The following is a 16,920-nucleotide window of genomic DNA, read 5'->3' as shown; positions in this document are numbered from 1 at the left end:
AGCCGGTCCTCGCCCTCCTACAAACACCTCCTGGTGAACTCGGCCGGTGCCCCATATAACTCGCGAATTTATCGCTCGCGACCGAGCAACAATCGACGATTCGGGTCAGAAGCGGTTCCTGCAACCCGAAAGCCGTGCGGTTCCTTTTCGTTCTTAACCCCCTTCCACTCCCTTCTTTTGTAACAGCCACGAAAAAGTGTCACTGTAAATAACAGCTACAATACGCGAAACGTTGTATCGCTGGTCCGATAATCTTTTTCTTTCTTTTCTGTCCCCTGTCGAATGCGGTGAAAAATGTTTCGGAAAAAGAATGTTGGAAAAAGGATCCCGTTTAAATTTGATACGCTGGAACTGCGTGTGACGCTGGAGATAGCTGACGGTGCAGCTTGTCAGCAACGCGCTTAGAACAGTGGAAAGCGGCTTTTTACGAGATAATTATAATATCAATGGGAGTTGATAAAATGTAGCGGCTCTTCTATATTTATTAGAGGAATACGTGTTGAAAAATACGTGCTCGAAGATAAATGCTAATTTCCCTGTTTTTACAAATACGTCCTCGGGCTAGTGCATCGTGTTGATGCCCAAGGTAGGGCAAGGCTTTGCTAAGATAATAATAATTGCAGCACTACAAAAATATCATGAAAGATATTTTTCGATATCGACGTTCGATAGACGATCAAGGTGCATGAAAGTGCAATCGCTAGAAATCATTGTTGACCTAGACATCACACACAGAAGATCGAATAAATGGATAAGTCGAAGAAAGATAGCCCCTCGGAGGCTACGACCATGAAGGGTGGATAGCATGATAACGAATCCCTCTGTTCTCTCATCGATCGGCCTCTCGTTGCTCTTCATGCAGCCGGAGGAGTTTCTTTTTAACTCGTCCCGACAATGAGGCGCGAAAGAAAAGGGAGAAAACGAGAAAGTTGGCGAAGCCTCTTCCACGGAGCCTATCCAGCCGCCGTAGAATGGAAAAGTCACGTGGAAATCCTCTAGCGGGGTATAGATCAGATGTTGACTACGTATATACGTCTACCTAGTTTCCCCTTTGTGCGGAAAAATACGAGTTCCAGGGTGAGAAAAAGAGGCTCAGATAAGTTTGAAACGAATAAAGGGACGAATGAAGACGCAGACAGTACCTTTTACAGCAATCAGAATGAACGTTTGTTTGTTCTTTTTACGAGTTTCCGAACAAAGTAAATACAAACGTTAATCCTATCTAGAAAATTTTACTAGATATCTATCTTATCTGTCTATGTTTATATCTGTCTTTGTTCGTACCGTGATTCCGAGACTCGAGGTAATCTCTATCTTTTACGAAATAAATGTTAGTTTATCAATTAAGCAACCAACAACAAGGAATTTTAATCGACTTACATTCGCTAGCAGACTTAGGGACGAGATGTTGATGCTCCAATTGGGCTCCATTCAGTGGCGGATCTGAAAGCAAAATTCACCTTCCGTCAGTTCAACGTCAATTTAATTATTCGAGTATAGACACACGTAGCGAGAAGTGGACCGTACGTAATGACGAGGGGGGAAGGAAAGAAAAAAAAATTAGCCAAAAGGTGTCGACGATCGAAGTCACGTATCGCTGATTTTGATCGGCAGCGGCACTGGCATCGACGAGGGGCCTTGGAAAAGCCTCTGAACCGTATATAGACCAGGTAAAAGGGGTAGAGACACAAGAGGCGTAAATGTAGGTGAAACAGAGGAAGGCCTTCGCGAAAGAGAAGAGCTGCTGACGCCGTGGTGCGGTTTAAGCTCCACCCCAACACCGATTGGTCGATGAAACCCTGCCGGCAGAGAGGCAGAGCGGGTGCAGAAGGGAGAACGGAGACGTGTACACCCCCGACCCATCTTAAACGACCCTCCTGAAAATATATTATGCAACGCGTAACGTGTGCAGACACTCGTAGCTCTGATAGCCTTTAAACCGGCACGTACCAGCCAAAGATTTTCACATGATTTTCGCCCGGTTACGCGTACAGATTCCTTCTGATACGCTTGAAACCATCCAGAATCCTCTGAGCTTCTTCTTCTTTGCTCGACAAATATAAACGCGTATTAATAGCGTAACAGAAGGACACACGTTCCTTACGTTTCAGTATTTATTACTTAAAAAGTTTCTGTGAATTTTCTATGAACGTTTAATCCACTACGTAGTTCGTCGTTTCACTCACGCGACGTTAAATCGATCTTTTTCCATTGTCAGCTTGAAAGTTGGTCTAACAAAATTTTCACGCGAGAAATTATATTTTCCCAATTATATTCGCATATACGAAATCCTTGGAATTTCAAGCACACTGAAAAATAAGGCGGTCGAAAATATTTTGCAGCACGGTGAATTTCATCCGAGGTAACTCACGGAATACTTTCCGCTCGTATTAAAATCAAACGAGAAATTGCTGGCGTTGGCGTTCGGCGCGTGCATTGGAGATGGTGAAGATGGTGTCACAAAGATTTACACGGCGCGTACAGGCGACCGAATAATTCTTGACGTAAGATGAGAGCTCGTCGTTATCAATTTTTTGATACCGCTACCCAAACAGACGCCTCCCCGGCACAACTGGTGTTCTATGAAATATCGTACGGTCAAGAAACTTCCGATTTAGAAAATTTACTTCTAAAACGTTTTGTATATTTCGATATGAGTCCTTTGATCTAAATCATCGTACTAATGTTTCGTCCATTTATTCGCTGGCTAATTTTTTAATTAAAAACGTAACTTCCTCTACACGGTTTTCCATAAGAAAATCTAGATGCCAGAAAAATATTAGTTTAGCGAAGATATCGAGCGAGGAACATTGTCTTGGACGAAAGCTCTCCGCGATATTAGCGGATAAAAGCAATAACATTAATGCCCCGCGTGTGGGGGAATCGAATCAATTTAAAAACACTTCTGTGAATCATGAAAACCTGTGACACGTGACAGGCAATGCAACGATAAAAAGAAATTTTGAAATGAGAAGTAGTAAGTTATAAGATATATTGCTCGAGCGTAGCATGTCGCGGAAGTAAAAGAAGAAGAGAGGAAAACGAAGTGTCACGTATCCTACATTTGATCATCAAGAAGTCACACTCGATCTCGAAGATTACAAGGTGTGTCATATACGCAGACACGAACTATAATAGAAGAAGAAGAAGAAGCTAGCGAACAAATGGACCAAGGATGGACACCTATTTCGATGTTTGCGAGTGCAATCACGACGATAGTTTCGATAAGATATAACACGAGCAGGCGATACGATAGAAAATATAAAGAGGAACGACATTCGACGCGACACCCGTTGATTCTCGAAATTACAGGCTCGTTTGCTGATCGTTGTTGACGCTCATCAACAGCTCGCGATAGCGAGCCCCGGAACGTGACATCGGAACTCGGTGCCCACGGAGATCAGCCCAGACATCGTTTCCTCCTCGGCAAGATAAAGTGACACTGAACGTGACACTGCATCCGCGTGCGTTATCTCGATCTTTCGAACCTACAATTTTTCGCATTTCGTACTGCCTCGCCTGGTCGATTATTATTGGTGCACGTTAAAATGCTACACGATGTAGCAACGTATTATACTGGCTTATCGTATTATAGTAATTTGTTAATGGAACGGCATACGCTAGGGGGAGTTTGGATTGAATTCTTAGGGGTTAGAAATCCCGGAGGATTTGGAGAAACGAGCAACGACATTTTGGTGATTCGGTTTCAATTTTCAGTGGACGTAGCTGATTAATAGACTCGAATTAACCTACTTTTACTCGTTGTCAGATCAAGTAAGAAATAACGGTGCTGCATCGAAATAGAAGGTAAACCGTAGAAAAGAAATTCAAGTCCTAATGCAAAAAGACATTTTCATCCATTCTCTTTGAAAGAGTTTCTCACAGCGATATCAGATACGATACGTCATATCGCATCCTCCTTGTGCACGACATCGTACAAAGAAACGCGACTAGAAATTTCTCGTCATTGGTATCTGCGCTCGTGTCACAAGCTGCTGTTCCCCTGTATCGCGAAAAATAGGTTCGTAACTTTCGGAATCAGGGCGACGCGACGCGACACACGCTGCTGAAAGCCGGTAATCGAATTGTGCCTCGGTTCTCTGAGATTCAGGTGTCACGGGGGAGACAAGATTTCGCCGGAGGATAAAGGGGAAGCGAATCAAGGGATGTACAAGGGAATGTGTAACATTGGCAAAGCGTACGAAACTTGGACAGATTTTGATGAATATTGAAACCGCGGCGTAAACGTGTGCACGTTTTCCAGCAAACTCCAGCAGATATTTAAAACAGAGAAAATGGGTCGCCAACGTTTTCTTTTTTCTTCCCTCGAATCTTGACGTGCACTTACGAAGATGAGGGCCCGTGTAGCTTCTTCCTCGCTCGTTTAATCAAACTCATTTAATCTTCGATATCGATACTTTGATTTTGTACCTGTCTCTTCGTCGCCAGGTGTAAATTGAATTTTTATTAAAAAGATATATCCCTATGCAGTACGTCGTCCGTCTTGGATACGGTCAAGACGTCGCGAGATAGGAAGCATATTTTCGCGCATAATATTACTCAGGAAAATGAGAGACAACAGTTGGCGTCCTGTTTCTCGTCTGGTGCAGCGGAAAAGGAACTGGGAACCCTCCCGGGGCTAAAGTCGAAATTGCTTTTGGACACGAAAGCAATATCGTAGGCACACGGAACTTACTGCTACCACCATCAGAATTTTCAAGTTTGCTTTACGTATAATGCCAGAATATCTCAATAAAGCGACGGATTATAGGGAAAGCTTCAAACACGAGGATAAAAGGCTTTAAACGTAACTCAATTTCCAGGGATCCGTTTTACCGCAAGGACCATGAAATTTGCTTTGTTGAATTCTCAGCTACTTTCGAAGTTAAACGATCCACGTTTCTCGTTATCTCCTAAACAGTGCAGGAAACGAAATAAGACAGCCAATTTATCCGAAACCTCTTATCGATCGAGTTCGGTTTAGGACTTTGAAAGCCTGAAAACTCCAACAGGAAAGCACGAAGAATGAATAAAATGGCTCTCTCTCCGAAATTTCCTAAACGGAGTAAACAAATTTTCTGAAACAGCTCCCTCTATCCTTCAAGAGAGTACGAAAACAAATCGTCAGTGGAAATTTTTTCTCGCGACGACGCATGTAACAAACGCGTTGCACGCGACAACGGGCGACCGGACGAAGAAACGCAAAAATCCAGCCGGTTGAATCACCCGGATGATTGCAGAAGCCGCTGCAAACCGCTTTAAGTGATACGTCGCGTGTGTGTGAAAACAATAACGGCGTAATTGGGCCAATAATAAAATAATTGTTAGCGCTTGGGTGTTGCTTATGCGCGTGCCTATCCACGTCTCGACCGCGTATCGTCCTGATCCAATTGTCTTACGCAAGCCCGAGAAATTTTCTCGCTAAATAATAAACCCTGAACGCTTAAATCTTCATCAAACGTCGATGTTCGTGATCCAGTCGAGGGCAACCTTCGCGGAAACCATGCTTGTCATTGTGACGATTGTGGAACAGCACGACGAAGATAAATGTCTCATAAACGTAGTTTTCGCTTAACAAGAGTAACTTAACTGACATCTTAATAAATTTTTTGGATCTCCTGATTTCTTTGAGACGATAATTAGAAGTAGATGTACGTATTTATAATTCACTATCTGGTAATTTAGAAATTTACACGTTAGGCGTTCGTTGCGATTTGATTAATTTCTAATTAATTTTTTATTTATGTTTGAGACGACGATCGTGTAACGTTGAATCGAAAATGTCCCCTTTTTCATTTGTCGTAATTATTTCATTAAAATGCCACTAATGAACAGAAATCATCAAGGTAGAAATTAATGAACTTCGAGACAATATTTCAAAGCAAAAGCAACGAATTTATGAAGCTCTGAAAATCCAGTCTGACTAAATAATCCGTGTAGATTATCTTCACACGGCTGTTTAACTCACGGTTGAACATGTTCATCAGATTGGAAACGCAAAGACGCGTGTTGCAAATATGCACGTTTTCTACGAAGACCATTCGCGTTTCCCATGTTCGTTTGCCCGTTGGAAATAAATCGATGGAAATGTGGCTTCAAAGCGTGCCGCCTTCCGCGATTGCGTGGGTGGTTAAGAGCAGAACGATTAATTGAAAAGTCAGGGATCAATGGACACCGCGTGTCTAAAGTTTGCGATCCTCTTCGACCCGCAGGTCTTTGAAAATATCTCAAGTATGAATGTAACGTCGTGCAACTGAGTGTGTGTACAGTTGTGCGTCGTTTTATGTTCGTTGCAACTGTGTTACGTCTGAAACGTGGGATATTTCACCGCGAGAATTCCGTGACGAGAATTCGATGATATTTTCGTAAATTATCAAACTTGAAATTAAATTCGAAGAAAATATTTACAGAGGAAAACTTACTTCTATTTATAATAAAATATATCGTAAATGTTTACCGTGCTAATTTGTTAGCTACTGCCACTGTGTCGTCTCAAGTACTTAACACATTAATTTATATTTGTTCGATCATCATATCCATGCAAACCAAATTTGGTAACTTCTAATTACAATTAGCTATTCCTTTATTTATCTCCACATCAACTTCAATCGCGATAAATAATTCCTACTCAGTTAAGAGTCAGAAACAACAAAGATCCACTCGGTGTCATTATTGACGCAAATTAGCTACATTAAATTAAACGATTCCAGGCAATTTCGTTTGTAAATTCGAAGCGAACCGAGAGGCTGTTTCATTCATGAATCTTTGGAGCGAGCGACGACGTAAGAGCGGTTGGACGTTGCACGAAGCAGATAGCTGTGGGAAAGATCGTTCCACCGAGAGCTCGGCGTGTCAATTGACATTTATTCTCGGGGATACGTCACAAATTCTCGAGGAGAAACAGCCCAGCCTGTGTCCAGGCAGACGGTCGTGTATTAATATCTGAATTACGCCAACTGTCGTGGCAGCGGCTGCTTTTGTTCCGTTGCAGCCGCGTCTATCACGTCCAGGATAAACTTAAAAATATATCCACGGAATGATACCGATACACGAACAGACCGAGAAAGCATAACCGGCAGCTGTTGGCAAATTTACGAGAACGTGATCGTTTTATAGAGCGATCTATCGTTTTCAGGAGTAAATCGTTCTTATACTTGGAAAGTTCATGGCGATGTCTCTGGAATATTATTTTTATTAGATTATATAAAAGACAATATTTTCTGCAATCGAATAACAAAATTTATAGAAAAGTGTTCGAAGTAATACCAATAATCGTACGAGAGAGATCGAGTCTCCAAGCTTAGAATAGAACTCGAAGCTAAGAGTTCTCATAATTTTTCTGTTATATAATTTCGTCTATTGTGCGCTGTATTGCGCATCGAACAATGATTATGATGTGTGCAAATATGAGAAAATAAAAGTTGGGTAAAAATAGAGCGCATGGACGAAAGGAACGGACATACGAGGAATGAGAGAAGGTTATAGAGGATGACAATGAGCGAAAGAAAAATAAAAGATGAGAAGAAAGATAGAGAAAAGGAAAGAGATTTGTGTCAAGTGCGCCGCTCTCGCAGATTCTCAAGATTGCTGTGATCGATAAGCATGTTCGACTAAGCAATCGATAAGCAATCGAGAATGAGCTTTTCAGCGTCCGAAAAATCTAAAATGTAGTTGACAAAAATCCGTCGAATGAAAATTAAAACTCAAATCGTTCTCTGCTATCTAGACGTACAGAAAATTTTTTGAACAGCAGAATTTCGGAAGCCTTTTAAAACGGAACTTCGAATAGCGTCGCGATGTACAGTTATGTGTTTCTTTAAATAACCGAAGGTTGACGCTATCTGTCACTCGAATCTTTCCATTGACAAGGAGGCAAAATTCCGTGAAATTTCTCGCGACGATCTCGTCGAAAGAGACAAACGACCCAGATCCAGCGCGTTCTGGACAAAAGCGCTTACGTTTACGATGGTGGAGCGCGAAGAGCTGCGCTTTTGAGAATTCATTGGTGATGAGTTTTCGAAGAACTTGGAGCCACGAAACGGACAAAGGGAATGCTGGAACAGAACACGCCAAGTAGAATGCTCGCCAACCTCGCAACATCGTAGTTTCCCGAAATAATCCAGCGCACGACCAAATAAACGAACACCGGATATATCGTATTTGTAAGGAAAATGGCGGACCCACGAGCGCTGTTACGTTTTACAAGACGGTTTCCTTCGAGATTTCAATGCCTCGCGAGAGCTCCCACGAATTCCCTCCGCGAATGAAGATTTATCGAAGAACAAGTTACTCCATACTGGCAACTTTGAAAAATAACTCTCTTTCTTTCTTTCGGAGGTATCGAATGGAAGGAGTTTTGTTCGCAGCATTGTAAAGTTCTTAGGCAAAAAAGTAACTCGAGTAACTCTCTCTGTTATACGCGCTCATACATCATATTTCGAGCTCTTATATTCATTTAAATACTTGAGAAAGAAAGTTATACAGCCCAAGAATAGTTCTTGTCTTATTTTTCAAACCACTTCTACCAACAGACACGACTATGTTAAAAATTCCACTCGTTAACCCCTGAGAAAAAATTCAGCGATAAATTAAAACAACATTCTCTACGCGCAACAAAATCCTCTGAAAAATTTGCAAGCTCACAATCGCGTTACACGTTCTGCAAGTAGTCTGCGCTACAAAGAAACGAGGAACTGAACGGAGGGAAGGAGCTCGATTGAAAAGAACTGGGCATCTGAAAATAATCTTTCCACGGATACGCTGGGAACGCTCGAAACGCGACGCGTCGGCAAAAGGCGGGACCATGGGTTCGCATAGTCGACGGTCGACGTTAGCATAATTCTCTGTTGATAAACACATAGGCAGTGGAATGGAGACTGTAGGGCTGTGAGGTCTGGCACACTGCCATGGCTAGCAAAACGTCTGAACTACGTCTCCGTAATACGACGCGGCGCCGCGTCATACGTCACTGGAAAGACGTATATGCATAATACATTCGGGCGTGAACACACGCGCACGATACCACTGGATACACAATGCCATCTACGATCTGAAAGCGAAAAATCTGTTAGAACGTGCCTCATTTATGCGGACATAGCGGAGAGCTTTCTTGTTAGTTCACCTCCTCCTTCTCGCTCTTCTTCTTTCGCCGCCGCCTCCTCTTTCCACCTTTCTTTCCTCCCGAGGAACGCTGTTAATCGCGTACGAGACTAGCGCCCCGAGGCACTGTCTGCTCTATACTTTAAAAAAGTCGTAAAACACCTCGAGAAACCATTCGTCAAACAGTCATTGAAATTCTACGTCGGTGGAATAAACTAGAGCTTTGTTTGTTCTACGACACCTGACGATTCCTTAAGAAAGGTGTCTCGTCGCGATCCACGGAATCTGATGACACGAGCGAGCAATATCGGTCATTGTAATCCATCGTTTTATTTTTTGCTCTTTGCGTGCAAAATACCTCTGTTTCCCTGCTCTTCGGAACGTAGATTTCTGCTTTAAGTGACAGTGATGAAGTCTCGTGACTCGTCTCAAACATTAAGCTATTTACTCTGCGTGTAAAACGTAGAACGTCCAAAAACCGAAAATAGCGTGTCAAAGTCAGTTGGCACGTAACAGGAGAATATGGAAGGTTACAATGAAAATCGCCAGCGAAGATGGAGAATACACCGCGGACACGTTGGATTAAACAGCAAATTCCGAGGATTAGTAGACAGTCGTAAACAAACCATGTTGCGTTCCAATCTAACAGCACTGGCTCGCGAGTAAAGGTCGAACTAATTAATTATTGTGAAATAGGCTGCTCAAAAGCCGCTCTGAGGACACAGCGGCAAGTACACACAACCATGTTTGAACGTGTGTTCGATTAAGGACACAAAGTTCATGGATTTTGAACGTTGAATCAATTTTTACAATATTGCTGATTTTCAAATTGATGGTTCAAGGTTTACTATTAAAGTTAGACTACTTCTGGGAAGCTTGTTTAATTATTTGATAAATTAAAAACTCTGTATTTGTAAGAAAATAATCCTTCGACACAGTAAAATCGTTTAATCGGTCGTTTGAGCGAATATGACAGAAGTTTTGGTTTAGTTAAGTTAAACAAATAAAATCATCCCTCTTCCAACAGCAGGAATCTTGTAAAAGAGAATCGTTTGTGAAAGGGGATTCGAACGACATTGTTCTCCACGCCAGGTAGCTTGAATACAGCTAAGAAAGGGTTTCTACCATGCCTAAAGCCACACGTTCTACTTTCTGTTGTTTGAGGGCGCCACGTCTCTCGCATGACACCTCGACAAAAGACACGATATATTAAGCGAAACTGCTTCTACTTACCCCCCGACGTAGCTACGAGGAGAACGAATCCGGAGAAACGTTCGTGTGATAAATGTTCTGGTATAATCTGAATCGTATTTCTCCTATCTTACATGCATTTCGCCCGATTCGATTCGGGTTCGTTCACCTCGAAGTCTCGAAGATAGCAAACTAGAACTTCTACTCTATTTCGTAACACATCCATTTTGAAATTGTAGATATGATCGAAAAATTTGATATATTGGCTATTCTGCCGTAATGGAGCAACTTGCTTCCGAGAAAGGTACATGTTTCTAACATGGGCGTCAACATCCACAGATTTATCTGCTAAATTTACGAACAGAGAAAATATGATGTCGCCCATCGCGTGTACGTTCACGGGACACGTGACCTCAGAGTGCAATCCAACGGCAACACGTACTCTGACACTTTAATCGTCGATATTCCACGATTCAAACCTTCTTTCCCTTCGAAACAACTCGCTCTACCATGATAATACGCGTGTTTCATTTATATAATTAGGCACGATGTTATTTTTCTGGCTAATTAAAGTCGCTATATTCGCGAACAAAACGAAGGACTACCATGTTCACCACGGTTTACGATTAAGTCTTAACAAGCAATAACGCGCGAACAAGTTCATTACACGGCGCTCGTCACACGTTAGATATCCACGTAGGTTTCCTCGACGGCTAACGCGTGTCGTTCATAGACAAACGGAACACATGATAGAGCGAAAGGGATGAAGCAAAAGAGGGAACGCGAAAGAGGAATCGGTAGATCGAGAGAGAAGGAAGGTAGGTGCACAAGTCCAGCTCGTGCATGAATCGCAGACAACCGTGCAACGAAATACAACGTGTAGAGTGGGGTTGCGTGATTATCGACCCCTCGTTGCCTCGGCTTTTGTAGCAGGGATGCAGCTGCCCCTTTTACCCCGCCCTGAACAGTTGGGTTTCTCGTCGACGAACTTCAGCCATCGAACAGCTAGAGAGACTACGAGTGGTTCTCATGCGAGCCACTACTGTTTAATGGTAACTAAAAGAAAGAAAGAGATCTTTTCGCGTGTCGTTCATGGTCGTCTCATAATCAGAGAGATGAAGATAGTATTCCGCGGTAGCGTGGAGAATAAAGTACAGTGGAAGCGATAGCCGAAAGAAAGCGGCAATAAAGACGATTTAATGACGCAAATAATTGGTAGTTGATGCATTTGGAGATCGTAGAGTCGACTTGTATTTGGTAATAATTGCAGGTTCGCGAAACTTGTTGGAAAGTTGGTAAGCGTTACTTATCGGCAGATACGTTTAATTATCTCGAGAAGCCAGAGTCGCAGGGAACGGGATTAATAACTCTACAACTCCTCTCGTTACCAAAGTACAGTTCGCGAGGATTACGCAACGATAATTTGTCTGGAGAGACGAATTCGCGACAGCGCTGACACGAAACGAGCGATTAAGTTCTGCCGGTGATTCGAAATCGAAGCGATCATTTACATAACGCTCCTCGTTGAGGCTTCTTTCTATCGCCGATCTAACGCTATTGAGAAACACTGACACTCGATAATCAGATCTCAATGGTTTGGGTAAAAGACCAAGGTGGTCGACCTTGACAATCGCGATGTTACATCGATATTTTATTTTTGGAGCCGCCATTCTGGATATCTAGACAATGGCGAAAACGTGAATAAGCGTTTCTCTATACGTCTGTCGTTGCTCTACAGTTCACCACGTTACTTCCCCTCAGTTATCTCTTACTTTTTCAACGTTTCACCCACGAAAGAAAACATAAACGAAGGAAACGTAGCTAATTATCCACGAATTATCAGATCCCTAGGGAATCGATTGTGCGGCTGCATCGAACTAGGTATAGGTACGCCACAAAGAAGCATCTCTCTTTTAGCTCCGTGATACGTAATGATTTCCTCATTTCATCAAACGTCCAATTTCTTATGCAAATCACCCGCGATAGTGGATATTGACTATTCGGAGACGACCACGCCTTTGGGAAACGTCCGAACGAAAATAGACGAGCCACGCGTGTACGTAAAACGTCAAGGTCCAGAGTTAGAATCTCTTCTCGTTGAAATACCAATCGTTCTCCAATGAAACACTGACTTGCGAAACACTGCCGCGTAGAATTATTAAGCGGCTAACCGATCGATAGTTAAAGGACACGCGACGAACCGTAATTTTGCAAAATAAGCCGGAAAAAGTCAACAGCAGGTAGATCAACCGATCGGTAAACGAAACGAAACCGCGAAGGTCGCTTAGTCAGCGTGAAAACGTCTGGAAATCGGTAACGCGATGCCGTCAGTGTATCCAGGCGCCTGGTGGAGTCACGATAGCGTGGTATGCGTAGCACGACGATATCCAACGATGGAATGGACTGGTTTCTCCGAACCGACATGGTGTTGCGTTGTGTAGACGCGTAACTTGCGGTTATAACCGTCGCGTCGATAGCCATCGGTCATTTTAATCTTGTTTAACCATCTTCTATATTAATACAGATGATAACGTAAAGGCGCCAAGTTTCGCGCGTCTTCCATGTTCCTTTCGAATCCAGTGTTCGATTCTTTCAAGTTGAACATCTTCGAGGAATAACTATTCAAATGTAAGAGGAATTATTTATATCGAATAGGAACTATCATCGTTCTTGCTAAAAAAGAAAGTGGAAAGATACCGGTCTTTCGATCTTGGGGATGATTCGAACGGTAGATAAGAAATCTAGTCAATAGCGAAGGAGTTAAATTCGCAAATAACAGTATCGAGATTGTCTGATGGAACTTTGGATGAAGAATACGGAGGGACTAATTTTCTTAATTAATCGTTTCATTTCAGAAATTTATCGCGATGCTTGCTGGTGGTGGGCCTCCACGAAGATCGATCGACCTTGACGCGAAAACCTTTAACAGAGTGGAACTCTGCTCAACGTTTTAACGGATATATTTCTAATACCGTTAAAATAGAAAATATTCGGTCCTCTGCGCAAATTTATTGTTACATTAACGACTCGGCACAATCGTGTGAGATTGGTGAAAACTATTCGAGGAAACCTTAGTCGATTGTTCCAGGATATGCAAATTATGGGGTATTATGTATGCGCGCGCATGCGTGTGCGTATGTGTGTGCATGTTTTGAACAGGTAGCTGGATTATCGCTTGCAAAATTTCTCTTGTATAACGCGACATGCATATCCGAGCATAATCGCAAATGAAGCAACTCTCTCGCGTTCGCTTGTACGTTTAACCTTTTGATCACACGTGTGGAGCAAAAAACTAAATAAAAACAAGCACTTACCATAGTCCAGCGATGGTTGTTGATGCTGCGCGTATTGCGACGTATTATTGGCCGGTGTAACTCGAAAACGATCCATTCTTCGTTATCCTCAACGAACACCACCACCAAAACAACACCAAACAATCTCTTCACCTCCGGTTGCTCGATGCGCACACCGTTTATTCTCGATTAACGCGAACCGCGCAATAAGTTAGCCGGGGATGCTGTTTAACGACGAAACACCCGCACTTTCGTTTACGATGATTGGTGAACGCGTTCTCCATTCGCCGGTGCGGTGTTACAGGCTTCTGGTAGCCGTGCTGTGACTGTGTGCCACTGACAACACCACGAGAAACAGACAGACGACCAGACACAGAGCGTGCAAGAGGGACAATAAAAGAGCGAGTACGAAAGGGAGGGAGAACGTAGCAACTACAAATGATCGTAGGTGGGAAAGAAACAGAAATTACAGAAACGAGAGCGTGCGTTCGTGTGTTCTCTATCGAATGTCTTTATCACACCTACGGATGTGTGCACGCCACAGCCGCGCCTCGCGTCTCGTGTCTCGCACGTTTTGTCGAGCCGCTCGGTGCTGAATCCCGGACGAGCGTGCAGCGCGTGCTGTATGCGATAACACCGCGTCTGCTCGCCCGTAAACTCGCCAACGGAGGGGTACACTACTCTCCACAGACCCGCGTGTTAGGACACGTCTCTATGTGTATCCTTATTTCTGTCTTTCTTCCACTTCTTCGTGAGCAACGACCGCACTCCGTTTGGGATACCGTCTGTGTCTGCTGCGCTGACACAAGGACTCTACTCGTAACTTCAGTCTGATCGGCTGTTTTATATGTGTAAGATACTCACGCGTGTGTGCACGCGTATACGCCAGGGGGCCCCTCGATAGAACGCTTTTGCCGACTGTCGAGCGCCGCAACCAGAGCACCCACGTGTGCGTGCGTGCAACCGGCTTTCCCCAGGATCGTACCAATCACGAAACTACCCTCTTTAGTCCGCCATTGGTCTTCGTCGAACGACAGTAGGAGGAGCGTTATGTTGCCAGGGTACTGAAAACCTGAAAGATATTAACATGTTAGTTTCTTGCACTGGAAAGGTGTTGCGTTAATAAATAAAGTTGTAAATATATAATCAAAATTTTAAGACATAACTTTCCGACCAAACTATAGTTTGGAGCAAAGTATATGACTGCTCCGAATCAATATGTGGAGCGGTAATTAGTAGTATTTGTTAAAGAGCAATTCGAAAGATCACGTTTGGATAAGATAAAAAGCAGAGTATAAACGATAAGGTTATACGACCTTCGTTATTATAAAAAAGAGTCGTAAGATCGTTCTGAGATGGTTTAAGCGTGATAAAAGTAGAGGAAAGTCGAATGTTATCCTATGTTTCTTGGCTACGTTCCAAAATCTTCTTTCTCCAGAATTATATCACTCCAGCAAATTACCGGAATTCAATTAATTTAATCATAACCAATTCAGAACGAAATTATTAATCTCCGACATACAGCTACAACCGCGATACAGTTTGTCCTACCAATTGTCATATACTCGAAACTTTTGACAAAGCGTGCGCGACGATAAATCGTGGAGTTATTGCCACGGACGATACATGAGCGCGGCCACGTGTATGCGTGTATCCGCACCGGCTTTTTCCAGGACCGTAACTATGTCACGATATGCCATCCTCCTTTGCCAATTTCGCGCTTTGACAAAGCAGGCCCCAAAGAGAATTTCTCGAGTTTCGATACTCGTGGTCAATGTCCCTAACGAAAATGAGCCACTTTCATTTCCGGCCTTTATGTATACAGATACGTATTTACAATTCAAATGGATATGCAGCCACGGTTTCGCCGCAGGAAAACCGAAAAGGACTTTGGCGCGTGAGTATTGATTATCAGGGAATCTCTTTAAGTGCGCCTCGGGATACTTAAACAGGTAATTACCAATTGGATTTTTATCTGGCCGATATTGAAGTGATTATCGAGTGTGTTAATACTCAGAATAGATCGATGATCGAAAAAATGATCATAGCGCATAAATTCTGCAAAGAGCAAAATTTATATCTGATTATTCAAAGGTACATACATATATTCATATATATGCTCCCATGGATCACGTGAATGCATTATACATTGTATGCAAGCATGAGTATCCTGTATTTCAGAGTCACGCTGTTGTGCTACGGTGATAACACTACTGTAATCGAATTGCTACATTTTCCTCCACAATACGGTGAGTAATCACACAACTTCATCGGTTGCCTGTATCCTGTTCTAGGTGGCAGCAGGAAACGGAAACCTCTCCTTCGGGAAAATTCCACTGCGCGCACTGCTTTGCATCTCGAATCCTTTCCGAAGGGTTAACGATACACGGACAGACAATCTTAATTTGCAAAATAAAGCCAAACTATGAAAGTGCAAGTTACTATCTATCTATCTGACACGCGCATTATGTTTCGTATACTTATCGCTTCGTTCAACATCGTAAATTACAATATGTTGTTTATTCTAAATTGCTGAATTCTTATCGGACACAATTTGGTCTTTCTTTGTATCGTATAATTTAATTACCCATTGAAATGTTATCTCAATTTAGCGGCATTTCAACGAGACGATACCGTGAATGTTGCTAGTGATATACGGCCCTTGAAAGAGCAACATGACGTTAAAGGGCGTGTAAATTTCAAAGGTTGTGCATATCACGAACATTTGATTGAGAGTCTCGGAAATTTGTTCTACTATCAACGGCAAGTAAAAGCTGTTCTGCGTTAATAGAAAAACTATCCAACGACTGGCATTCAAGAAGCGTCTCTTCTTTATAAAGACTAACAGAGAGAGAAATAGAAGTGTAATTGAAGGTGGACTGTGCTTCTATATGCACATTGCGATATATTTTATTTTTCGCACAAATATCTTCCTCTGTAAAGATTTACGACTTCACGATTTACAATTTCACGATTTACAATTTCACGATTTACGACTTTAAACTCGACGCTGCAAAATATAAGGAGCTCGTGACAAGTAGTTAGATATTAGCAAACCTAGGATCCGGCATCATACGTCCGTAAGCCATTTTAATCGAAAGAAAAATCGCATCAGCATTTCAAATGCATGGAGATCGGTAAAGTGCGCTACTTTAATGCAGAAGCTAAGCCTTAAGCTAGAATCCGTGAAGTCCCCGGCTTTCGCATATTTTCGCGTTCCATTGATAATGCAAATCCATTGTCACTATCGTTGCTTTTGTTCGACTTGACAATCTATACCTATATATGTATATAGATATAGATATATATCTCGTTTCGACATATTTTCAAAAGCGCA

At 42.6% G+C, this 16,920-nt stretch overlaps 1 protein-coding gene across 4 annotated transcripts in view; it reads right to left on the bottom strand.

The window, feature by feature from the left end:
- Positions 1 to 14,421, bottom strand: part of LOC100649574 (solute carrier family 12 member 4) — a 99,407-nt gene extending 84,986 nt beyond the window's left edge. For 3 of the 4 annotated variants that reach the window (XM_012308830.3, XM_003395668.4, XM_012308831.3), the window contains exons 1-2: positions 13,605 to 14,421; positions 1,381 to 1,443 (exon numbers count right to left, since the gene is read on the bottom strand). In XM_012308830.3, coding sequence (XP_012164220.2) covers positions 1,381 to 1,443; positions 13,605 to 13,680 — 139 coding nt within the window. In that variant the 5' untranslated portion in view covers positions 13,681 to 14,421. Of the gene's footprint in view, positions 1 to 1,380; positions 1,444 to 13,604 lie in introns of those variants that run through there. The other variant, XM_020863129.2, reaches the window with a different exon arrangement.
- Between the last annotated feature and the right edge of the window lie 2,499 nt (positions 14,422 to 16,920).

Source organism: Bombus terrestris, chromosome 5 (assembly GCF_910591885.1).
Source record: "Bombus terrestris chromosome 5, iyBomTerr1.2, whole genome shotgun sequence".
Lineage (NCBI taxonomy): Eukaryota > Metazoa > Arthropoda > Insecta > Hymenoptera > Apidae > Bombus > Bombus terrestris.
The sequence above is the reverse complement of the archived record's forward strand: the minus strand, read 5'-3'. Positions and strand labels throughout refer to the sequence as shown.